At 43.3% G+C, this 26767-nt stretch overlaps 1 protein-coding gene and 2 long non-coding RNA genes across 3 annotated transcripts in view; 2 read left to right on the top strand and 1 right to left on the bottom strand.

Moving 5' to 3' along the window:
- Window positions 1-26767, top strand: part of LOC120405315 — a 115386-nt gene that overhangs the window by 51823 nt on the left and 36796 nt on the right. The window lies entirely within an intron of this gene.
- LOC120405321 lies at window positions 5179-25029 on the top strand. The gene is made up of 3 exons (XR_005598500.1): window positions 5179-5271; window positions 18021-18100; window positions 24710-25029. It is a non-coding gene; the product is annotated as an uncharacterized LOC120405321 (long non-coding RNA).
- FGF6 (fibroblast growth factor 6) lies at window positions 14854-20307 on the bottom strand. The gene is made up of 3 exons (XM_039538850.1): window positions 19968-20307; window positions 18976-19079; window positions 14854-16290 (listed from the first exon to the last, which is right to left on the bottom strand). The coding sequence occupies exons 1-3, from the start codon at window positions 20305-20307 to the stop codon at window positions 16114-16116; spliced, it is 621 nt and encodes a 206-aa protein (XP_039394784.1). The 3' UTR covers window positions 14854-16113.

Below are 26767 nucleotides of genomic sequence, written 5' to 3'. Positions count from 1 at the left end.
AACACCTCTTCTACTAATACACCCCAGAATTACATTTACCTTTTTCAAACAGCATCACATTGTTGACTCATGTTCAATTTGTGATCCATTATAATCCCTGATCCTTTTCTGCAGTATTACTGCCTCCCCAGTTATTCACCATTTTGTAGTTGTGCATTTGATTTTTTTTTTCCTTCCAAAGTGTAGTACTTTGCACTTCTCTAATGAATTTCATCTTGTTGATTTCAGACCAATTCTCCAATTCACTACGGTCATTTTGAATTCTAATCCTATCCTCCAAAGTGCTTGCAACCCCTCCCGGCTTGGTTCCATCCGCAAATTTTATAAGTGTATTCTGTACTCCATCATCCAAGTCATTTATGAAAATATTGAATAGTGTCAGAGCCAGGACAGACCTCTGTGGAACCCCCACTTGATATGTCCGCCCAATGTGACAGCTAACCATTGATAACTAGTCTCAGAGTATGTCTTTTTTTAAAACCAGTTTTGCACTCCTCTTATGGTCATTTTAACTAGACCACATTTCCCTAGTTTGTTTATGAGACTGTCATGTGGAACGGTGTCAAAAGCCATACTAAAGCCAAGATATATCATGTCTACAGCTTCCCTGCTGTCCATTAAGCTGATTTGGGGCCTCATTTAGGGAGGGGGGGCATCTGCTGCTCTCTGCCCCGAGTTTCATACTGGAGCTCTGCTGGTGGCACATGTCCTAGTCCCAGGTGGGGCTCTTAACTGCAGTATAGCCCGAGTGTGGAACGTGAGTTCTGCAGAGGAGAGGTGCTGCTCCTGGCTTGCGTCCCAGGGAAGGGAGTCGGTATTTTTTGTTTATAAACAGAGGCAGGATGATTAAGATAAGAAAGGGCTGGCAATTAATTTAATTTAAATTAAGGATCTGGACGAGCCTGAAAGATCTGTAAAACAGGAATCCCGCTGCATGCAGGAGTTGGAGAGACCTGAGGGGATGAGAAGTGATATCAGCATAGAAAAAATACAGCCAAGGTTACATTCAGAAAAGAGGGAGATGGGGGGTGGGGGGTTAGGTGAAAAGAAGGGGCCAAAACCAGGGCAAGGGATAGCAGTGGTATAGAGAAGTTCCCACTGTACCTGTGGTACTTATGTGGCCCCATCACCATAGTATCTGAGCACCTGGCAATGTCTAACCTATTTCTCCTCACAGTCCCTTGGTGAGGTAGAGCAGTGCTGTTATCCCCATTGTACAGATGGGGCACTGAGGCACAGAGAGACAAAAGGCCAGATTTTCAAAGGTATTTAGGCACCTAGTGGGATTTTCAAAAGCACCTAGCTGCATCTTTGGGTGGCTAAAATCCTTTGAAACTCTGTCCCTAAAGCACTGGCCTGAGATCATACAGGAAGTCCAGGGGGAAAGTAGGGAAATTAACCCAGGGGTCTAAGGTCTCGCTCCCTATCCACTGAATCAACATTTCTCTCTGCTGCATGCTGCAAAATAGAGGGCTCTGATAGATGGGAGCGAAACCAAGAAGGCCCGTTCTCTGAGACTCCAGCAGAGTCTGAGGTGATTGGGAAGGATGTCATGGTTGACAGCATGAAAAGCAGCACAGAGGTCAGGAAGGATAAAGAAAGAAAGAAAGAAAGAAAGAAAGAAAGAAAGAGAAAGAATGAGAGTTAGATGAAAAGAGATCACTTAACCCCCATGGGGTGACAGGTTCTGCCCCCTGCTGGGTTGTAGAGCAATGACTGCTGTGCAATTTTACATTTTAACTGAAAACCTTTTTGTTTTCTCATTTTTTGTTCTGAGTTTGAGAAAACGAAGGAATGAGAAAGTGTCGTATAAGTATCAGATGCGTTTATGACTTATTCTTAGGGTTTTAGCTGTATTAAAGCCAATTCAAGAGCAAAGAACAGAAATTGCATCCACCGAGTCCATAAAGTTGATGATTATTGTCGTGATTTGTATTATTCACTGGGCACCATCTGTGTGCTCAACACTGCTCAGAATATGACAGAAAATGTAGCCCCTGAGCCAATGTGTATAAGAAGTGTAGCCCTGGATAAGATGGCTCAAATGTTTGAGTATGACGTGTATAGTTACTGAGCACATGTTAATATCTATGAGTGGAGGTTCCGATGGCAATAAACGTTTTCTGGATTAAGGAATGGAAGATTTGACCCTCCAACATTTTTTCAAGAGGAAGAGCTGCCCAGAGTTCCTGTACCTGTTTATTTTCCTTTCCTTTCCTGCCTGCAGTGGCTCTGCTATACCTCAGAAGACTCCATTTTTTTTCTCAGCTTTAAAATGTGGAATTTTCTTGGTGTTTGGTTTTAAATATTCTCCTGTGAGAACTGCAACCAAATCACTGTAGTGTTGTGTTTTAAGAGCCTTCTGGAAAGTAACTAGCCTTTAAACAGAAGTGAAAAGTGACAGTTTCACTCCTGTTTAAAGTCAGTTTCTAGTCTATTATTATTATTATTATTTTATTTTATTATTTGTACTAGAGTAACACCACTAGAGCTGCAGGCAGCTGCAATATAAACTCACAGGCCCTTGCCCTAGTAGGATGTTTCCAACAGTTGAATGATCTATTCCAAGCTTGGTGAACTGCAAAAATTAAGTAGCCTAAATGATAGAAAGATTTTTCTACAATTGTTGTATTCAAGAGTTAGTAAAAGAGTAAGAATATAAATTACATTTTTTTAACCTAACCAGTGTCCCTTAAGTATCTTGCCGCAAGATGTCAGAACATGTTAGCGTTAGGGCTGAGGGGGTCTAATATTTCTTTCTTTATATAGGAATTAGATACAGTGCTCCTGTCAGCTAATTTCTAAGTTATCTGCAAACAAAACAAAACACCCTACAGTTTTCAGGTGCCTAAGTGCCCCTGGAATCACAGTTAAAGTTGACCCCTCCTCCCCCTACCAAAATCTTGAAATGGTGCTCCTGGGCTGTCAAAGAAGAAAACTAGATTGATTGACATGATTGGTTCTTGGAAAAAAATCCATGTTGACTGTTACTCATCACCTTACTATCCTCTAGGTTTGAACAAACTGACTGTTTAATGTGTTCCAGTATTTTTCTAGGCAGCGAAGTTAAACTGACTGGTTTATCATTTTCCAGGCCCTCCCTTTTCTCTCTGAGTGGAATATATTATTTCTTTGTATATATTTTGATGTGAATTTATAATTCTCAAAGATAATCACTAATGGGTTGGAGATTGCTTCAGCTATCTTTACTGTAAAACAGAGTCCCTTTCTGTACAAGGTCAAAACACTTCCTATAATCATCTCCCCTCTGACATTATCTCCTTAGACATCCTGTCCTTCCCAGCCCTTCCCCGTAGCTTCCTTTTCCCTTTCTTTCCAAGTCAATAACACCGAAGACATTTTAAATCTAACATCTAGTTGTTAAATAACAAATAACCACCAGAGGGCAATGATAATAGCAATAAAGTGAGCACAGTAATTAGCCTTGCTCTGTGCAGAAATTCTAGCTATAATAAAAATAACAATTATGAACGCTGATGTGTTATACTGAAAATAGGCTGTCTAAACCCCACACCTTACAATCCAATGGATGGAAAAGGTATATAAAATAATAGTTGTATGTAATTGCAATAATAATGTGCATATTATATCTTTCAATGTTTTCTTTTGAAAATCAAGTCATTTACCTAGATGCCTAAGTAGACTTGGTAGCCCAACTTTCTGGAATCAAATTTTTAAAAACCGTGGTCATTCTAGTATCATAGGACCTGATCCTACAAAGACTTACACATGTGCTTAACATTATGCACATGAGCTGTCTCACTGAGTTCAGTGGGATTGCTCATGTGTATAATTTTATGCACATGCATAAGATTATGTGGAATTGGGGCCTAAATCTTTCTTACTGGCCTTACCTATGTTAGGATTATTTGTCCAGAAATGTTTCATTCTTGTCTCTGGCTAAGTTTCACCCATGATGGGAGTACTGGTGAAGACAAGATGCCAGTGGTTGCCAACCTTTTAACCACCATGTCAGGGAGACCTGCTGTGAAATGGGGTTAGTCTATATGGTGCTCAGAACTAGAACTAGTGTAGAAAATGGAGTTTTCTTCAGCAGAAAATTTCAAGTTTTCAGCAAGAAGGTGAAAACCAAAACCTTTTGGCTAAGAAGTAAAATATTTCAAATCAGAAATACCATCATGTTACCTCATGGGAGCTGTAGGTTGGGTGCCTCATGCCCATTCTTCTCCCTTGGCTGGGTGGACTACATTGCCTATGATGCACCACTGTCTCCCCTCTCAGTGAGAGGAGGTGGTGCATCATGGTAGTCACATGGCTGCAATGCATCAAGAAGTTTAATTCCAATATGGAGCCTGGCTCACAGAGGAGACTGGGAGCATGAGCCCTGCAGCAACACTTCCAAAACAAAACCTTTCAGTTTGCAGCTGAGTTATTTAGGTTCTCAGCCAAAACCTTTTAGTTTAGTTTTTGATTGAAAAATTGAAATTTTCCATGTGAAGCGTGCTCTTTTCACAAAAATATAGTTTAGTTGAAAATCCCATTTTCTGAAGAAAACCAGCTTTGACGGGAAAATTTTTGACCAGCTGTATTCAAAATACCACAGATCTGCCCTGGTGGTAGGAATGGTGGGATGTTTTGGCAAAATAATCTTCACATAGACACAGTTTCTCTCATTTCAATGTAACTTTATGTTGAGGGCATATCTGCTTTGAGAGTACAGTATGGAACAACAGATCAGCCACTGTATGTAAACATTTCAAATTGCTACTCTATTTGCAGCACGCTATGGGGCCTACCAGTTTGTTGTAGGGTTACATGATCAAACACTGGTTTGTCAGGGTAGTTTGTGAGCTGCTGGACTGATGCTGCCTTTTTAAAAAATGCAAACTTACCTGCATCTCCCACCCCCATCAGATTCTGCTAAAACAATGATCAGAGTCTGAGAGATAAAAGTAATATTCATAAAATTCAGTGTAAATCCTCACACAATGTCAGGAACTTCAGGCCAAATTCTGCAACCCTTACTCACCTGGGTACACCATGGACACACCTGGGATGCTCTGCATAGGTAAGGAATTACTCAGGTGAAGGAGGGTTGAAAGCTTGATTTCTGGCTCCTTCTTGGAGTGTGAAGCAACAGGTGAAAAGGGATTAAAAAGTGGTCTGATGCTGAGAATCCCCAACTCTTATGTGGGAGTTAGTGGTTCTCAGGATTGAGTTTGGAGCGTCCACCTCATCTCTCTCAACCTAACAGGACCTGAAAGTGGGATGCATATTGAAGAGAGAAAGGTATAAGATGAGGGAGATATCATGAACTAAAGAGGGGAGCTTGACACTCCCTTAATTAATTTCTTTAATTAATTTTTTTAACATTAAGACACCCTCCCTTTGAACCCATGTGGTATTTCAACTTTGTCTGGCAAGTTTATCACTGGCATTGGACCTAAGAATGTGCATAACTTTAAGCACAGTTGAGTGCTTTTCTGAATCACGACTGTAGCTATGAAAAGCATGACTTTTTCTCTATTGGTTCCGGTCCTTTTGCATTTATCTGAGTATTAGAAAGGGGGCTGGGAGCCAGGATTCCTGGGCTTTATTTCTGACTCTGCCACTTAGTCCGTTTTGTGGCTGGGGGCAAGTCATTTTACTTTTCTGTGCCTCAGTTTCCCCACGTGTGAAATGTGTATGATAATACCTACATTGCAGGGGTATTGTGATGCTTCCCATGGGTACCTAGCATTGGGAGGCACCTCGCTACCACCTGCCTTTAGCATGAGGGAGCCTTGTCCGTACCTGCCAGGAGTCAGTTCCTTGACACCGCCAGCCACGGGGCAACACAAGTCCTTCCCCCTCAGCCCTTGCAGGCTGTGCTGTCCCTCATGCAGCATAGCAACAGGCATGCTCCAACCCCCAAGTCCTCTGAGCATCCTCCTGTGGTGCCCAGCCCCTTTTCAATGTTACCAGGCCCACTGTTCCCAAAGGAATAGTTTACCGCAGCGTATCTAGTTCTGCTTTAGAATGCAGCTCCACTTAACACATGGCACTTATATATACCTAGAGAAAGTACCGGTAAGTATACATCTATTTAACCATAAAATAAAATAAAGTCCTTCTTACAGCATTTTTCAACCAGAATGGCTGAGCCCCTTCTTTCACAAGCCCACGCCCCGTGGCAGCTCGCCTCCCCTGATGAAGGATACCAGGGCATCTTTCTGCATCCCTGGATATACCAGCCTAGTCCTTTGTTCTTCACCTCTAAAACAGCGTCTCCTCCCTGCCCCCAAGCTGTTCCCCTCTTCCTGTTAATTTTCCTTCTGGAGTCCTCACAATCTCCTCAGTAGAATCTGACTCAGTGTGCAGATGGACACAGTGGTCAACAAGAGAGATAAGTGTCTCCCATCTCTTGTCAGGCTAAGGCTCGCTACCTCTGGGTGACCTGTCTTTAACCACAAGGCCTTAGGAACATTATTTCCTGTACCTAGATATCTGTATAGTTACATCTCCTTCCCTATTATCCACACCTACATTTCACAAGGATTATGATGACCAGTGTGACACAGGCTTTCAGTAGACATGTCACATGATGCTCTTTGATGAACTAAAATATAAATACCAGACTCAGAGATCTCTGTAACCCTTATGCCCCTCTGTCAGTTGGCATCAGAGGGCCCTTGGATAGTGTGAAGCTTACCTAATTAATCATAATGTGCTTTGATCTCCTGGGGTGAAAGATGATATATATTTATGCAAAGTGTTTTATTAAAAATGTTTCTACGCAGAGTAAGGTTAGACCTCAGTGACCTTGTAGCTAGGATCCACCCAAGTGTCTATTGGACATTCTGTACCTTTTCAGTATGAGACTCGGGGGTTGAGGGGGCGGAAACAGGGTGTTTCACTCCAGTGCATCAGCTGCCTGTATCCTTTTCCCTTTAACAGTTTCTAGACACCAGCAACGTGTTCAGACAGTCGTCATTCAATCTTTCTACAATAGCAACAGGCAGTGGAGGAAGTTTCTCCGACATTACCAGCTTCCTTAGTGATTTTGAGAGTGATATTTCAAATTCTTATTGTCACTGCAGAAGAGAATGAGTTTTTTTTTAAAAAAAAAGGATTCATGAGAGAGACTTGATAGTTAAGGTTTTAAGAGTTTCCATTATAAACCCAATTTTGGAAACATCCACGCCCTAACTTTTTGAAGGAAAAAGTTGTTTCTTTCCATAGACGTTTTCTCCTCAGCCCCTGCCCAGAGAACACTCTTTGAAGTTACTGTTAATTGGACAGGTAATTTTTGAATTATGAGGCTCAGACATGGTGACAGGAAAGTTTTCAAAAGAGTGAAAAACCAACGTGTCACTGCACAAATGTTTTAGCTGTGGGGGGAGGGGGGACACTGGCAACTTGCCAAAAGCCTAAGCCTTTCCTCTGATCTTCGTATAAACTTAGAGAGGATTTTAATCAGAGAAGTTATTTTACAGATAGACTAAAGGGATTTCTCCAAGGCCAGATAGTGAGTCAGTTGTGAACTCAGAAATCCTAGCTCCCAGTCCGCGGTGCCAAACATTGTTCACCTCTTCTGCTCTTTCTAAGTGTACAGCCAAGTCAGAAACAGGTGAATGTCAGTCCAAAAATCCAGCCTAAGGCCTTTTTGGACACTGTCCGTATTTCACAGAAACACTGCCTGTCACGCTGATCAAGTGTCTCATTGTTTCCTTGTACGCCCCTGTCCACCTGTTGTCTCTTGTCTTATACTTAGATTCGAAGCTCTTTGGGGCAGGGACTGTCTTTTTGTTCTATTTATACAGCACCTAGCACAATGGGGTCCTGGTCCAGGACTGGGGCTCCCAGGCCTTTCTGCAACTAGTCCCTTTGCTAATGCAGGCTTGTTTCCTATTGCATATTCATCAGTGCTGTGCCCAGTCTAGTTGCAAACATCTTCAGCAGTGTGAGAGAATTACTCCATTTTTAAATGATTTCTCTATGCGGTGAGAGAAGTGATCTGGCTTCCTAATATTCAGCAAGAACAGCATATACTGTACATGGCCACATATCACTGCGCATGTGGTTAGCTTAACCAGCTGTATAGGTATGTATATTTTATACAGATACACAGTGAGATTGTTCTTGTTTTGACCCTACAAAGGGGCCTTGTGCATCTTAACAATTACTTGATCAGTGTGGCGTTCTTCTCCAGTCTGTATCAGCACATCATTGGCTTGGTTCTATTGTCTGAGCCAGAGGTCCCGCAGCTACTGGTATTAAAGATCTTTGTGAGTGGGACTTCAGGCTCCCAATGCCACCATTATGAGTCTCTGTTCGTGGGTCCATGTGTACCACCTCTACCTCCTTCCCAGGCAGTTGTGTGCACTATAACCTGCCATAGAGCCACAGGCGCCAACTTTCCCCAGCGCTGGTGGGGGCTCGCACCCCCCCCGCCTGCCCTGACTCCACCCTTTCCCTGCCCCTGTCCCGCCCCCATTCCAACCCCTTCCCGAAAGTCCCTGTTCCAACTCCGCCCCTTCCCTGCCCCATTGGACTGCTTCCCCAAATCCCCGCCCTGGCCCCGCCTCTTCTCTGAGCATGCTGCATTCCCCCTCCTCCCCCCTCCCTCCCAGCTGTGCGAAACAGCTGTTTCGCGGCGCAAGCGCTGGGAGCGAGGGGGAAAAAGTGGGACATGGTATGCTCAGGGGAGGAGGCGGAGGTGAGCTGGGCCAGGGGGGCGGGCAGGGAGCTGCCGGTGGGTCCAGAGCACCCACCAATTTTTCCCCATGGGTGCTCCAGCCCCAGCGCACCCACTGAGTCGGTGCCTATGCATAGAGCTTGGACCAGACCCCAGCTTCGCCATCATGAAAGCAGCCCAAATTCTAAGGGCTAGAGTATGCTCAGTCAGAGGAGAGGTGGTGAGCACTGGATGGCACAGTCCTGGGATCAGTGTGATGCATTGGTACAAGTCTCTAAAAATGCCAGGGACTACTGGTTTACGTTTAAAAGGAATAAAAAGGGAAACTGTCAGTCTTATTTGCAGATCCTGCTTCCATCAACTGGTCATGGGGTACTCTCCAGATCTTCATTTTGTGTGCCAAGAGAAGGAAAATCCAATCGTATGCCCCAAAGATGAAATCTGATGTATAGAAGGTCCATGAACGTAGCCAATTGCTACATGGTGCAAAAATCCCAAAGGAGAACCCTATGTATAAGCCAAGCGCTAAAAGTGGAGGCTCATCATGTAATTCAGTAGCATCATGAGACATGTGGGAACTCTAAAATAAATAGCTAATGAGAATGCCACCTGCTGCCTCATAAGGATGGCAGATATTAAATAAGCCAGAGACTGAGTAATGGATGGATTTTGGGTCTCTGCCACAGAATGCCAAGGGCAGCATGGCAGAGGTGGGGAAGGCAGAAAAGACTTACCTGGGATACTTGGCTCCGGGTGGGGGCAGAGGAACTTTTAAAGGAGGAACTTCAATAAAGAAAAAAGGCTGGTAATTAAAGAAGGCAAGCAGGAGAAAGATACGGCAAGAGGGAGAGAATGAGTGAAGGAAACCAGGAACAGTGCAGTTTTTAGGCTATATGATTTTATTTTTTAATTAAATTTTACTTGTCAATTCTACTGGGCATGTGAACATCTCCCCTTCCCCAGCAAATTTTCCACAGCTTTGCAGGGCTGGGAAAGAACCAAGGGAGGTGAGCAGAAGAGCATTTCTGAGGCAAGAACTTGAGTCAAATTGCTGAGGCGCGAGGAAATTGTGGAAATTGAAATGTCGTCTTGTTTCAAACTGGTATTTGGAGGAGAACGAGGACTCTAAACTGAGCAGATGCAAAGTTCAGCTAAGATTTTTCCCTGCCTGTGACAACAATCTGGTGTTTATTTAGCACCTTTCATCCCCAAGGATCCTTTCAGGCTCTTCTTCCCACCGAGTGCTCAACGGCAGGGCACGGGGAGCACTGCAACAATCCATGCTCCAGGGTGGGGGGGTCACAGGGTGGAGTTTCCTCCCCTGGATTCCTTGCTGTAAACAGCCCTCATGTACACTAGTGGCAAGTTCACCACCACGTGCGTTATTTACAATGTGTTTTACAAGTGTTTGTTCACCACAGCATAAGGCTTTACCCCAAGCCTCTACCTGCTACCAAGGCACAGTGGGGAGCAGGGAAAAGAGTTCTCACCTTTCCAAGATCTGGGGCTGCTTTGCCCTTCCTGCCAGCCTTTCCCCTGCCTCCCTCTTAAGCATCCTCAGCTGACAAGTGGAATCTCCTTCTTGATTGGATAATTACCTCAGCCCTTTGGCTCAAGTGGAGACTCCTACCAAGCGCCGAGAGCAGTAAGTCAGCTTTAGGTTACTCACGCTCTGTCACAGGGGTGTCTCGGCAGGTCTGGCCCTGGCTATGTTCCCACTGGTAGCAGCTTGCATCAGGGAGCGCCAGCTGCACCTTTTCCAAGGTACAGCAAGGGCTGGTGGCGAGCACACTTTCCCCAGCATGTCAGTTCCTGGTCTCCACAGGGATAATGGATGAAATCCTCAGCAGATGTAAATTCTTGGATTTCCCATTGACTTCAAGTTGATTTACAGCTGTTGGGAATCTGGCCCAGTGTTTCCAGCCACCAAGAGTGGGGCTGTGTCCCTCCACCCATCCCACCATTACCTGGCCTAACTAGCTCTTAGCACTGTACATGAACTCTTTGCAGCATATAGAAGAACCACTTCATCCACCAAGGAAGGGGAGTCAGCTCTAGGGTGGAACGTGGCATCTCCACACAGCCCCAATACAGGATGTTTTAGGATCAGAAATGAAGAGTCCCCAGCCAGAACTGCAGGGGAAATTTAGCTAGGCAGAATGTAATTGCACAGTTTGGCATCTGGCCAGGACAATGGGATTAACACTTCTCCTCTTGAATAACCACAAGTAGTCAGTCTTGGATTAACATTGGCTCTGAAATACCACCCTGGATTTTAGAGTTCAATAGAGTCATTGAACAGAAAAGAGTGACTGTTCCCGTCCCACCAACCTTTTTTTAATGGATTTTTTTACGTTATTTCCACAATTGGCAGGAGTTTGAAACTGGAGGGAGAGTTGTCTGACCCACCTAATTTAAGGACTGGTTCAGTACTGATTCAGGAAAATAGGCATCGCCTACCAAATAGAGAGGGGGAGGGGTTTTCAAAAGCGCCTGTAAGAGTTAGGCATCCAAAGCCCCCAAACTCCAGCCACCGTGGCCTGTTGCACACTTGGAGGTCTCCTATGCCAATGCTCACCTGGAGTAACTGTTTATTTGTAAGGACTGACGAGGTGGGAGCTAGACTTAGCTAAAGTCTGCAGCTCAAAATCTTTAGAAGTGACCATTTTAAAAAATGCCTTCCCAATTAAGTTAATTGTGTGTAAAGTAGCTGTGGGGTTTGGGCCATTCCTAGTCAGCAATAAACTAATGCTTGTTTGAAATTATAAGTTTAAGAACATTAATGACAGAAGAATCATACTAAAATTTCCCCAGATAAAGAGCCCCGAACCCAAAGATTTCAAGGGATCTACTTTGACCAGACTCCACCTTTTGCTTTTTCAGTTCAGATTCTTACTGTTCCCCCAAACCTGCCAATTTCTCAGCTGCTAAGTAGAATTTGCTCTTGGCTCCCAGAGAGGACACATGAACCATACAGAAGCCCACAGCTCTGCCTTAACTCTGCTGACAGGGCCTCTGACTGCAGCCATGAATAAAAACCAGCAGTAGACATCATTTCTTCTGAATACAGCACTTCTGAAATAAGCACAAAGCAGTTTAATAGGGAGTCAAAACACAAGAAATGTATCAAAAGAATTTATTTTACGAATACATTAAACAGTTGTGCACAGCACTTATGTATAAAAATAGAAGCAATTACATTTTATAAACGATTGGACAGGTTTTTTTTGTGTTTCCTAGAAATTTACAATCTTATTTGTAAGTTCATACTGAGTCAGAAGATGAGGTATATCTTGGTGGCAAGAAAACAATGCTAGAACTTTGGCACCATTTTATTGTGCAAAATAGAATATTGGAATTGAAATAGTTAATGAGGTATACAAAGATGACTCTGCTTTCCTGGCGTGTGAGTGGGGCAGCTTATTTACATAAGTAAGATCCTGATCTAGCTCCGAGAGAGAGACCCTGACATGTGTGGGAGTTGGATCAGATCCTAAGTTGTTATGGGGTTTGCCTATGAAAAAAACAATCCTTGTAATAAGCAACAAAGAGTCCTGTAGCACCTTAATGACTCTTTGTTGCTTTTTACAGATCCAGACTAACACGGCTACCCCTCTGATACTTGAATCCTTGTATTAGGATTTGTTACCTATGTCGAAGAAAGAGCTATATAGGCCAATAATAGCATGCATGCTGTATTTTTGACATGCCAACACTTTTTGAGCATGTAATGTGTTTCAGAATAACTTGCTAAAGGGCACTGATGAGTGAATATGCTCTGATAATGACAAAGGGGTTCCATATTTTGCCCCATACTGCAAAAACCTCCATTCCCCTAAGATTTTTACTCAGGGGAGTAGCTCACCTCAGTAAAGACTTGCTCATGCGAGTCCAGGTTTGTAAGATTGTACCCAAATTCTCTCAGTAACTTCTATGTAAAGCGTATATAAATGAAAGGTGTTTTTTCTAATTGTCAGCTCTGCAATCTCACCCTGAGATCTGCAAAGTAAGCTGTACTTTCTGACTCCTTATTACTCATGGTGAAGTAGGAGGAGTCTGCTGTTGGAATTCAGCTGACAATTTGCAAGCAATGCATGAGGCAGAACAAAATCAGGGCCACTCTCCGGCAGCTGTTTTGCTTCTACAGGCCTAATAACAGTGAAACTTGGCTTTGGCTGTAATGTAAATCGCCGTGAGTTGAAGACACAGGTGGAGCAGATGTGGAGTAAGCATGTGCCATTTGACATTTACTTTTATGAACATAACCACACGTTAGAGAGAGATCACAGTCAAAGCATCTCTCCAAACGCCTGCTTATCCAATGGGTATACAATCCCACCATGCTGCGGCATCACCTGCAGAAGGCAGCACTTCTGAGAGTGATATAATCCGTCACAAACACTAATCAATGCTTCCTACTCTGCACTATCTTTGCTACAAGTTCTGCTTTCACTGGCACTGACTCTACAAAAGATGTGGGGAAATATGGCAGTGTTCAGACTAATTCAGTAGAGTTAGTTGCCTGGATATCCAAATACCCAGCCAAACTGCACCTGCAGGGGGCCTGCATTTATACAGACCAGGTCAGCCCATCAGTAACTTTTGGGTATTACACTGAACAACTGACTCCATCACCTAGTTTGTACTGTAATGTCACTGGTGACATATAGAGTTAACAGGGCTGATTCTGATCTTGTATGCCAGTTGTACAGGTGTGTAACTCCATTCACTTCAGTGGTGTTACTCCTGATTTAAACCAGTGTAACTGAGAACAGAATTTGCTCCCAGTGTATCAACATTTGAGCTGAAGTGTAATCAAATACAGCTGCTGTATCAACATTCAAAACATTATTTCTTTTTCCATTGACTGTGCTACCCCTCTTTAAATGTCCTTTCAAGACAACTAGGGATAAAATAGACCAGCTCCTCCACTGGCGTCTCAGCGTAGATCCACTGGCTTCACCGGAGCTCTGCCTATTTATGCCAGCTAGGGATCTAACTGCTTTTCTCAAAGCATTGCTCTGACCCTCCTTCGAACATCCTGCTTCTCCTCTTAAAAATGCAAAGCTTTCCAAAGCAAATAGCTTCAAACATGGCAGACATTTCCAGTATGCCAACCTTGCTTCTCTTTCCATGCAACCGTACTCAACAACTCAATCATTTTTTTCTTTGCCTTATCAAAAATGTCCAACTCACATGTCCTTCCTTTTCTCTTTGTTTACACAGCGATCACAAGATGTCTGAGCAATTCAGAAAGGCGACATTTTGAGCAAAATAAATTCAAGTATAAATCACACAAAAGCAACTGGAAAATGGTTTCTTGTTAATAAACTTGGTTTCACAATCAGTTGAAAAGTGTGCGTGTACATAGGCATACACAGACCCACTTTGGACCAAATCCTTGGGTGTAAATTGGTGTAACTGATGTCAATGGAGTGATGCTGATTTACACCAGCTGATGACTTGGCCCTTACAGTGTATGTCATAGGGCAAAAGGCCCACATTCATTACAAATATACACCCACTGCAAATAGAATGGCATGTGAAGGCTGGTGATATTCAGCATTTTGGTTGCACGTGGGAGATTATCTTGCACTCGGACATACGCTTCTGCAGCAACATGATGGGTTCTATGCAGAAAATGCTCATGCTCTGATGCTGCATTGAGTCTAGTTTCAAATTTAGGAGCACCCCATCAATGCAGGCATCTCAAGGCTTCTGGTAACTGACATTTATAGCAACTATTGACTTAAGGCCTCTTAAAATACTCCTTAAAGACACAGAGAATGTGGCATGACTGGTATTCTGCAAAAAGGTTATCTAAACAGTTGGGTAGGGTTGTATGTCCTTCGTGTGTATTTTTAGGAGAGGTTTGGGGGGGCAACACATGAAATTTGCAAACAGCCCTTGCAAGTAAATAAGTGTTTATCTTTACCAGTTGGAATTATGACATAATTTCCTCCACCGCAGCCCCCAGAGAGAATGTTTTGGACAACATGGAAGCTGCTGTATTTGACTGAGATAAGGGAAAGAAGAATAAGGCAATAGGACATGCCTGAACTATCAAACAAAAAAGCATTCATCTGGGTTTAAGAAGGACTCTCCAGTATGACAGCCAGTCCGTGTTTTAAACAAAGATGTTCTCTAACGTATCCCTTTGTGGGAAGCTCCCATGAATGCCATATGTTTTACAAGTTAAATACTGCAGCCTAATTCCAGCACTCAGAGATCACCGTAGTGAAAGTGAAATAAAATAGATGGGCTTTTAAATATTTACCTCCCTGTGTGCATGTATGTGTGGGCACCTTGGCACCTGGATATGGTGACTGGTGCATTAAAAATGCATAGCTACAGCGATGGGGTGTGTGTGTGTGTGTATGTATAAAATAAACTAGATATGGCCACAAATGTGGATATACGAGATGAGCCTGAACAGTCTTGAAGGGTTCAAAATCTTGAACTCAAGACACACATTTTGCAGCTCAGGCCCATCTCTAATATAGAGGGGCCAGATCCTGAGGTCCTTGCTCAGTCCTTACTCAGGGCATGTCTATACCACAGGTGCTACAGTGACACAGCCGCAGCTATGTTGCTGTAGCGCCATAGTATAGACTCTTCCTATGTTGCTAGAAGGAGGTTTTCTGTCGCTGTGGGTAATCCACCTCTCCGAGTGGCAGTAGCTAAGGTGAGGGAAGAATTCTTCCATCAACCTAGCCACATCTTCATCAGGGGTTAGGCTGGGATAACTATGGCGCTCAGGGGGTGTGAATTTTTCAACCCCCCCCCCCCCGAGCAATATAACTAGGTCAATCTAAATTTTAAGGGTAGAGCAGGGCTCAGGCAAACTGACTTCCTTCCTGATCCTGCAGAGACATCCACATGGGTGGAGCCTTAGGCCCTTGTGGAGTCACCACTGACTTCAGTGGGATTTTGTCGGCAAACAGGTTTGCTCACATGGAACCATATGTGAGCCCTAGTGAGTAAAACCGAGTGAGGACTTTGGGTTAGCGTTTATATGGGGGGCAGGGGAGATCCTCAGATGGTGTAAACTGGTGTAGCTCCATTGACGTCCATCCCGCTGAGGATTTGGCCCATTATATGTATTAATAAAAACTCTCAATCAAAAGGCTACTATGTGAGGTAATTAAAATCAAACAATAACAACAAAAAGTATCTGTGGCTGCTTCACAAGTTCCAGATACTTGTTGCCCTTCAGTCAGGGTTGCATTTTTTTTTCTGTACAGCACCAGTTCAGGTGGGTGCACCCAGATAGAATTTGTGCACACTGAGTACAAGAGAAGCAACATATACTGTGTAACAGATCGAATACAAACTTCTCTATCCAAATATACATATATCCACTAACAGCATAAATACTTTACCTGGGAGATTATTCACATGTGCAAAATGAAATAGATATTTTTTTCCTGTGATTTAATATGTTGTATTTGTTTTCATATTCTGGGCAAAAAATGTGTCACTGTCATCGCAGGAGAGACTTTGTTTCCTTTTTTCACTCTCCCGTGTTTGCTGAGTGCTATGTAAGCCCCTTGGTAATCACTTGATTCATATGCATTGTAGTTATTGGGCAGCAGGGTTTCTCTGAATTTGCATTCGTCTTGAAAAATTGCCTGGAGGAAAAACAAAAGGAACAAAGCAGTTGCCATAAATACTTTTAAAAGAACCAAGTGATTTTTCTTATTATTATTTGTACAGCAGAAGAACCTGTTATGGTATGCAACAGGTGGTGCCGTAGAGTCTGTGTCCAACAATAAAACTCCTTCAGCACTATTCAGTGTCAGAGGCACGCTGATGCCACCTGTTCAGATAATGGACTATGTACTTCTTGTCACCCATTAACAAGTTAATTCATACTAAATCAGGGATTTCTTAATTTTCTCTGCAAAGAATCATTTACATCATTGTCACGCTAATTTGTTGTACACATGACATGGATTTATTCCAACTCCCCTCAAAAAAAATGATTTGTCATTTATAGAGGACTAATGTTACCTGCCAGAAATCCTGCAACCCTTTTTCACATGAACGGTCCTACTGAGTGAGAACTATGTGCTTTAATAAGGGTTCTGCAGGATCAGATCCCAAATTGGTTCTAAACCTTTTTTTTTTTTAATCTGATTTAAATTTTACAGGATCAAACACACCATCAAAGAGCTCTCAGGCATGACAGTGTTTGCACGTTTTGCATGCTGGGTCACTTAAATCTGAGGAATTGGCTTCCATATATTTGCATGGGGAACTATTTATTACTTCACATACTGTAATAAGTGCACATGTAAACTGGCATATAAATGTTCAGTTGGCAAAAGGGGCTGCATTATTGTGTGACAGGACAAACGAAAATGATTCCATGAGATCAAATGTCCTGCATATGTAATGCCACTAACACTGATGCTGTAATGCTTTCAGTTCATGCTCTTCTGATCAGATATTTCTGGAACAAATCCATTCAAAGTCCCACAGGTTTTAACCAAGGATGGTACATTTTGCAATGGAAAATACACAACTATTATTGTTTTCTACAATGTCTTTTAAAAGTTTTTTAGTGGGGGTGAACTGAAACAGTTAAAAAAGGCAGGGGGCAAGGAGGCAGGACTCCTGGGACAGGCCTGATCCAGCAATCCCTAAACAGGGCTCAGTCCAGCACATGGTACTATTTGCATGCTTAAAAATATGCGTATATGTACATTGCTGCTTTGTGGCCTTGAGTTGTCCTATTGGGATTATTTGCATGAATAAGAATCATTCATGTCAGTAAAAGTTCCAGGATCTGGCCATCGTTTAATGTTTTATTAAAGAACCAAAAAGTTTTCTTGAAGTGACAAATTTTTCCAAGGAAACAACTCAGTTGTTTTCACAAAAGAAATTTTCAGCAAACTCTATTCTTTATTTGTAGATAGGCCATTCATTAGAGCTAGATGGGGAACAGGTTTTCCTGTCCCCCCCAATTTTCCAGATATCAGACCAGTTTTCCCTCCTGGATCAGAACAAGGAGTTGAAATTTAAAAAATATTCACAAACTGAAAAAACAAACAAACAAAACCCCTTTTTGTTTGGGTAGGGTGAAATACTTTGTTTCCAGTTTGATCACTTTTTTTTACTATCTTAAATTTCAAAACAAAAAGTGGTTTCAGACTGGAAAACTGGAATCACAAGTGTCTAAACAAAACATTTTAGACAACCTTGAAACTTTTTTCAAAAGAAAAAATGAGTTGAAAAATTTCTCAAAAGTTACCCTTTTGCGCACAAAAATGTAGGTTTTGCTGAATCAGCATTTTCCAATTAAAGAGGGTTTAACTGAAAAATCCCCAACCAGCTCTACTATTTGTGCTTCTTGCAGGACCCAGCCACTTTAAAGTGGGTATCTCTGGAGGTGCTGCTTCTGTTTAGTGTTGAAACTGAAAGAAGTATTTTGGGGAGGTAAGGTGACCAGATGTCCCTATTTTATAGCGACAGTTACGATTTTGGGGGCTTTTTCTTATATAGGCACCTATTACTCCCCACCCCGTCCTGATTTTTCACACTTGCCCTCTAGTCACCCTGTCCGGACGTGAAAGTTAAACTGCATTCAGCAGTCACTAATCCCTTTCACAACTCTTGGGCTGTTCAGCCAATTGTTTTGTATAATGATGATGAACAATGTTATTAGTGGCAATGAGTATTTTTTTCTTCTTTGAGCCTGATGCTACAAAGCAGGCTTCTGGAAGGCTTCCTGATGTCCATATGGCCCTCAGTATTTGTAGATTCTGGGGACCAAACTTCCTCCTTATCCTGTGAGTCCTTATCCTGGGAGTCCCCCCAGGTTTTCCCCATGTAAAAAAATTTGAAAGCAACTCCAGTAGAGGAATCTCATGGGGTTTTTCTTACCCACCAGTGGTCCCCACTCTCCGCAATGGGATTTTTGCCCAGGAAAAGGTGTGTCCTCTCTCCTACCCCTAACAGAACTCTTGACAGAACAAGGCTTACCTGTGCTAGAAAGGGTTTGCAAGACATGTAGACAGAAAAGCCATTTATTGATCATTTCCCCTTTGTGACATGTTCATATTTCTGAGGTGCCCCCTGTACAATCATGCTGGAATGCTTTATGGGAACAATACACTGACATCATGCCAGTTGCTGCACTGACTGTCTTGGATGACAGTGTGCCCAAAAGGCTCTCTGTAATAATTGAAAGACTGTTTTCTCCACCTGTGATCTCAGTTTTTAAATGGAGGGGAAAAATTCCCAAGGCTTCTTAATCAGAGTTTCGTGCCCAATGTTTAAGACTTGAAAAATAAACTTGCACTTGTACTCACCGTTCCATATAACCTCCCTTTGTTGTTCATTGCTACAAAGAGAGCACTTTTCACCCCAAACAGGCTAACAACACCTCGCTCCACAGTTGATATTTCTAAAAGACCTAAATAAACAGAAAGAAGTTTACTCTTATAATGCTCAAAGGAAATTAACAACATAATTATTAAAACCCTTATGAGAATGTCCTTCAGAACTCAAAATTTTCCTATTATCCCTACTATGGAATTCCAAAAATACACAGGGTATCACATTCTTTATTAAATTCTGTAGGTTTTTAGAATAACATTTATAAAATACTATTCACTTGCTATAGAATCCTGTTGGTTTCATCCCTGTTAAACTATGAAGTCCTATAGAATTTGGGAATAATTCCTAATTAGTAAATCATAGCCATTGACTGTTCAATACTGTCATTCTTGCCACAAGAAATGTGGGCTTTGTGCCATGAAACTTGTCATAACCTTTTAGTTGCAGATGGTTTTATAAATTGCACTTTACAAGAAATTCAAATAAATAGTTAAGAATACATTTCTTTTAATCTTGCAGATTAAAAACAATGGCAATGCTAATAAACGTGGATTAGTTGTGCCCTTTCAAATCCTTCACATCCTTAAGCTGCTAGCAAACTGCTATTCAAAAGTCATGCTAATATGCTGAGTGAATTGAAACCCTCAAGATTCAAATATCGAACAAAAATGCATGAGTGAAAAAATGCATCAGAAAAAAAGTTTGCAAACTGGTTAGTCTTTTCTACCCTGTAAAGTAAAGCAGAGTAAAAATAAGTTGGTATCTAATTTTGTCCAAGCATTCATGACATGTTTCAGCCTGGAGGTTTCTAGTGCTGATTGATCCTGGAGACTTTTAAAAGGCAACAGATGTAGTTTAGACTAATAATATCAAGCAGTAACATTTGTGTCCTACGCAGGGTAATTGCTAGAGATCACTGCAATTAAGTGACATCTATTCTATTTCATTTGTGGATGCAACTCACTGTATTGGTTTTCATTGTGAACACCGCTTATCCTTCCATCTGGGAGGATTTGAAGGTGAAACCCGATGCCCACATTGCAGTAAAGCCTCCGCTGCCTCTTGATTCCTAGCAAATAGTCACTCTCCCAGTTCACATCTGATTTCTCTCCTGACATCCCAGCAATGGACCTGGACAACAGAGACTCCCATCCTCTCTCCAGCAATGTGCCATTAGTTCTGCTTACAACTGGATACGATGAAACAATCCCAGCCAGAAAACCCAAGAGAACAAAAGCAGGCAACGTCCAGTGAACGCTGGCTTCACAGGACATAGTGATGAGAAGTCTTTGTGCAATGGCCATCCGGTTCACCTCTCGGGCACGTGGTCAGAATTAATAGCCCTAAAAATACCGCCCTTCTTGTTTTTCTCCCTTCCGCATGGTGGCAGAGGCTTATTTTTGGAAGGCGGATGAAGATTGCTGACATGAAACTAAAGCCTGAGAGCAGTTGGGTTGGGAACAGAGACAGGCCAGCAGAACTCTCACTGGTGGGGACCATGTTTTGTAGCTCCTGCTGTCTGGTGGGTAGCCTCAATATACTGGATTGACCTATCTTTATAGTTCAGAGGCTGTCCCACCCTGCAGCATCACTGTGACATCAACAGCTCGCTAAAGGTAAACTCGCCATGGCTGTAACACTAACCTGCTCTCTTCTCCCGGGCTGGCTGAGGTTGGACGAATGCTGTCATCCAATATATGAGGCAGGAATTAAGTTTTGTTGGATGGTCGGCAGGGGTTGCTGAATGCAAAGGGGACAAATTGGCTGGGTAGTCAGATATCTTGCAGGCTTCCTTATTTAGAGAAGAAGGTGCAACAACAGTTGTGGACCAGGAGTAATAGAAACCTTGCCAGCCACTTCCTCCGCAGGATATTCACTGTGTTTACAATAGGCTAGCTCAGGCAGATCAAGGCAATATTTGGGGAGGACAGGTAATAAATGCCTGCGTTTATATTTCTTTAAGCACCTAACAAACCCAAGGCACCTCACCCTGAATCATCTGAGTGCAAATAGCAGAACTGTGTCTGTAAGGCAACTTCCATTTGTGGGGTGGATTTACTGCAACTCCCAGGCACGTAACGGAACGTCTCTGAGCCTCTGTTTTCTTGTCTCTAAAATACAGAGGATATTTCTTTACCAAGCTCCATGTGCCCGTGGGATCTTAAAGTTTGATTTGGATTTTGCTCATGGTTGTTATTGCCCCTATTTTATACAGGGGTAAAAATACAGAGGCTGAGGGCCAAATCCTCAGGTGTTGCAGAGCAGCACTCAGTGCGCTTGTTGTAGAGGGGGATGAGACACAGGTGGCTTGTCACCACCTGTCTGTCCCCCGCCCCTAGTTCTGGTGCTCTGTGGCTGAACATGTCCCTGCAACAAGCTAGAGAGCCATCAGCTTGCACTGGCAGATAACTCCCAAAGAGTCACTCTGCCGGCAGGATCACGGGCGTGCATTGTGCTCCAGCCCTCGCCCACCCTGGGAGGCTCCCTGCCCAAGGCAAGAGGCTGGGCCAGGAGCAGATCGCATAGGACTAGTAATGCCAGCTGAGGATTCCCCTTCACTGGGGGAATCCTGAGGTACTCCCTTGAAAGCAGCTTTTAGTCTAGCTTAAGCTTACAAGGGGCTGAAGATCTTGTTCAGATGGGCTAAGTTACTTGCCTGAGTAAAAGTGTCCTGCAGGTAACTTCCCCCCGCCTCTCCTCCCACACTGAGTTGAGGGATGAAACTTGCATGTACCCCAGCTGGTGGGCAAGGCCTACTGCCTCTCAGCACCCCCACTGCAGCTGAAGCAGGAATAGAAGTGTAGGCCCTGAACAACTCCTCTATAGGAGTGTGTGGCCACTGGATTGTGCAGATTTCCTGGCATTAGTAAATAGTCTAGAAAATTATAGCACCACAGAAAAGTATGAGATTACGTCCTGACCAAACTTGTATAGAAAGGTAAACAGTGGGACTGGTCAGGAAAATGCCAAGCAGTAGCTAAAGCAGCTAAATACTTTGTCTTCTGTAGAGGGTGCCTTTGACTCTGCTTTACACCTAATCTTGCCTTGTGATGTCTCCCTTACTGGAGAAGGGGCTGTGATCTCGCGTAGTTTTCTAGACAGCAGTGAGAAGTTGAGTCATGTACCCTGAGAAACTGGAGAGGAATTACACTCCTGCTGGGAGAGAAGCCACACTTAAATCCTACAGATACCAATCTGGTGGAAAATTGACCTGAATCAGCCTTTACTTCCTTGAGATCTTAAGGCCAAAGACCAGTTGCCTCTCTCCAACAATGGTCTTAGATGACAGTATTTCAGTACAATATTGGAAAATAAAGCATCTTTGGAACACAACAATACAGATCCATTTTCAAGGTTGTCTAGGGAATTTGAGCAGCGGAGTGTAGTACTCTGATGCAGCATAAAGTGTTTTCAGAAGCATTTCACGGACTTAGGTTCCTAAATCCCATTTTTAAAAGTGATTTAGGAGTCCGTTTCATTGAAAGTCCCTTGCTATTGTGGGGCTTGGATGGAGCAAACTCCCAGTCACTCCCATAGGCAGAAAGCAACACAGAAGCAGAGGCTGCGAAACTGAAATTGCTTGCCCAGCGTATGTGTGAAACCCAGATTGGTAGTAAAGACTGGGACAGAGAAGAAGAGGAGAAGTTACTGGACTGGGTGCCTGAGTGATACGCCAGGGCAACCAACTGCAATCCCAGGATAGCCTGCATGCAGCTGGAACTGCCCAGAGAGGCAGCATTTGGGGTAGGGGAGTGGGCTACAGTGGGTTGGCTTCCAGCAGCAGGTGGAGATATGGCCTCTGCCTGCTCAGTGAGGGAAGGAAGAGAAGGCACAAAGAGAACCCAGCAACCACTGATCCCAAAGGAAGCCAGTGAGGAAAGAGGAGTAAGTGGACTCTACCACTTCAGGAGGGGACTACACACACTTCAAAAATTGTTTTGTGTTTGTCTGTGCTGACTTGAGATACTGTAAGTGTCAAACACAACAGCTTCCACACCAACAGCAGTGTTAGGAAACCTTTTGCTCCTTGTAGGCTGCCACAAAAGCTTGGTTCATATTTGTGAAACACAGTTTACCTCTGTATTCCCATGCAACTATTAACCTCCAGGTTATGGGCCAAAATCCTGTTCTCGGTTACATTGGTATTGCCTTCACTGGAGTTACAGTGGATTTACACAGAGGGAAGAGAGAGCAGAATTTAGCTCTGATATTTTATAGTTGCTGGGTAAGACTCAGCCCAGGTTTATACCAATTTAAACCCTGGCACAGGAACCTGTGGTGGGAATTCCTCCAGGAGAGAAAGTTGCTGTGGTGCAAGGCATCTACAGCCTGGGGGCTGGGAGGCAAAGGCAGCCAATGCTGCCTGGGAAGGGGGCATAGCCAGCGCAGCTGGTGCATGCACTGACTCAGTGCTTCCTCTCACCGGTAACGGAGCTTGAATGACACCCAAAGGAGGATGGCAGTGGAAATACTGAAGGGTGAATCTGCCTGCCAATGCAAGGTTCTCAAAGGGAGGTGCATTTTACACTGGCCTGTTGCATCTTTAGCGCATCTGGTCTGCTAACACACAACTCACTCACTCTCTCCCACATATACTTAGTACATCTCATCTGAGCACCTCAGAGCTCTTTCCAAAGATAGCACAGCTATTCTTTTCTTTCCTGTACAGAGACACACAGAGTCTAAATTTTTTGTCCAGGGTAATGCAGTAGGTCAGTGGCACAACCCAAATCTCCTGACCCTGCGGCTACTGCCCTGCTCACTAAATCACACTGCCTCTCTACTACTACTTTTTGTCTCTTAGATTTGCCCATGATGAAAGGATTTGCACAGTATGAGAATGAAACATTTAATGGTCCTCATTTCCCCCCACCCCAAAAAAAATTGAGACTGCAGCCAGCACCTGTGTAAGCACCCATCTAGCCAATGCTACCAAGGAGACAGGAGCTACTGAGTGACATGAAATAAACTTAACTTGGGATTGTTTTTTAGGTAATAGGTAAGGTAATAAGTGGAGATATACCAATCTCTTAGAACTGGAAGGGACCTTGAAAGGTCATTGAGTCCAGCCCCCTGCCTTCACTAGCAGGACCAATTTTTCCCCCAGATCCCTAAGTGGCCCCCTCAAGGATTGAGCTCACAACCCTGAGTGTAGTAGGCCAATGCCCAAACCACTGAGCTATCCCTCCCCTAATGTGTCTCCATTTTCCAATCACAGCAGGAACAATGGTGCTACTGGGAGAATCGTTCCTAGAAAAAGCATGAATCTAATGTCTTTGCCTAAAAAATGTGGGCGCTCAGTTCCAGAAACCAATCTCTAAAATTGGGAGCCAAGCTTTTTAGATAGTCACTCCCCTATCGGTGCTTAAGGAATGTCAGTGTTTGATACCAAGAGCATCTCATACGATGGCTATCCAACACATGAGTGTTGGTCACTCCTCTTTTTTGCAATATGACTGAGGGCATCTTGCAAAACTTTTTGTCAGTTACGTGGGTAAGTAATTATTTTTGGCAGGTAAGGGCATTTTTGAATAATAGGGTTTTAAAAATTCTTTCCCCCCTCCATTATCATCAGTCTTCATGAAAAAGAGCAGGTAACTGATTTTTGAGCCACAGCTGGCACATTTTCATGGCAGTTTTGTAAGGCTCTGCTAGGCCATTACCAAGAGATCTGTGATTCATTTACCTTCCTCTTTCCTTTCAAAGGACCATGACAGGGACCCAGGACAGTTGGTGGGAAATCAGATCTTCAGTGTAGAAGATGGCAAGATTTTGAAAGTTCAGTGGTGATTGGACATTCCCATCACATCTGAAGAAGAAAGCCAGTCCCCTCACAGCTATGCCAGCACCTGTCAGGCTAGTGTGCCATACATTTGTCACAGTCATATTGGTGTCATGCACCATTAGTACATTACCTTGTAATGGACTGCTCTCGGATACAAGTACATGTAATTTGGCTCTTTGCCTCATGTCTCTCCATTACTTGTTTGAATTGTTTCCTAACAACTTATCCTGTAGGTCCGTGTCTTTTGCTCCTATCATTTAGTAGAGGATTGTGAATCCCAGAGAGATTGTCCTTTTCGCTACTAACTGGGATTTATCAAGTATTTGTAAAGTCTCACTACCTGGTGCTGTTTTGTCTGTCTCATTCTTTGCCAAAAGAACAGTACCAAAGGCCAGAAGCTCAGAGAGATACTATGGGGGTTCCATAAAGATGATCCCCTCATTTTAGTCTTGCCCTTTCCTACTTCTCCAACCCGTCTGCTATGCTTGTGAAATGCCTTTGTGTATTTAATAGGGGCTAAAGGGGAAGGGAATGTAGCGGGATGCCAGACTGTGGATCCTCTATCCCAGATACCTTATTGGTGAGTGGGAGTGAAACTCCTTATATCTCTGGTATTTAGGGAGCGGGAGTTGATCTTTAAGGAGAATGTTAGAGTGCAGTCTTGTTCTATTTGAACCCAAGTTTCGGGGGTTTTCAGCATAGTATTAGATTGCTACTTTCAACTGAGCCACCCCGTATTAATCTTGGATATGAAGAAAAGCAAACCCACCTCACACTTTGGGTTTACCTAATCTGGCTGGGAATTTCAAAGGCACCTAAGGCTGTTCAACTCTCATTCATATTCAATAGGAGCTGGAAGCCAAATTCCCTTAGCCACCTTTGAAAACCCCAGCCTATCACGCCATTTGCCCACACAGATGGGGATGTATCATTCTGTGTGAAACTGAGTAGTCTCTGAGTCACAGCGGGGTTCTGCCCTTCAGTCTTCAACACGCTTTGCCTCTCCACATGAAAAGAGAGAAGGCAACAGCTTTGGAAGTGCAGAAGTAAATGGGCTATATGTAAAGATTCAGATAAAGCAGATGCTAGTCAGTTACTTTGAAAATTCTGATGGTGGGTCAACAGTGTCAAAAGGAGCTGTGCCTGGCTTGGACACTCTCTAATCTGTCCAGTAATGACATCCGTGAATATGTAAATGTTTTTTCTGAACAAAATTCTAAGAATGCACCAGATCCACTTTCTGCAAGGGTGAACCGTACATTGCCCTATTCCTCTTCTATATGGTTGAGTAGGCATGTGCTTTACTCTCTTCTGCTGTGCTAGAGTGGGGAAATTGCCAGTTGCCAAAGGCCCTAAATTTGTGTGTTTGCTTTTGTTTTGTGCTGGCAGTGTTGGTTAGTGGAGAGGGTGGCAAATTTAAAAGTGCAGGAGGATTGCAGACTAGCTCAAGTGACCTACACAAAGGTTTCTTAAACATTGGGCTTCTTGTTATGGCTAAATACATTTCTATGTTAAAAGCCCCAAATGAATTTTACCAGTGTAAGGGTACCTATGGAGCGAAGATTTAACACCTTACATAAAATCTGTCACAGTCTCAAGGGCATGTATCCAAAGTGCCGGAGAACTAGAACAGAATTAGGAATGTAATGAGGAACAGGAAAAATAAGACTCCCCCAACCTTTCCCATTTCCGATGGCTTCTAACAAATATGAATAAGTCTCTGTTCCGGTTAGGTTCCACCTGCTGGCCAAAAGTGTCAGCTTCCCAAATTTCTTTTCCTTACAGCAACCGTGAAACTTCCACGTCTTTCTGATAGGACTCAGCAGTGCACAGATCAGAATCATCAAGGTGCTTACACTGTCTGGATAACATCATGGCTCTTCCTTGGGTGCCTTTTTTTATTCTCCGTCCACACACACACAGTTTACACAGTGTGTTTATGTGTGAAAACAGTAACTCAACCCACCCCCTTAAAGAGA

Source organism: Mauremys reevesii, linkage group 1, assembly GCF_016161935.1.
Source record: "Mauremys reevesii isolate NIE-2019 linkage group 1, ASM1616193v1, whole genome shotgun sequence".
In the NCBI taxonomy this organism is placed as follows: Eukaryota; Metazoa; Chordata; order Testudines; family Geoemydidae; genus Mauremys; species Mauremys reevesii.
Note: the sequence above shows the minus strand (reverse complement) of the source record. Positions and strands in the feature narration are given on the sequence as shown.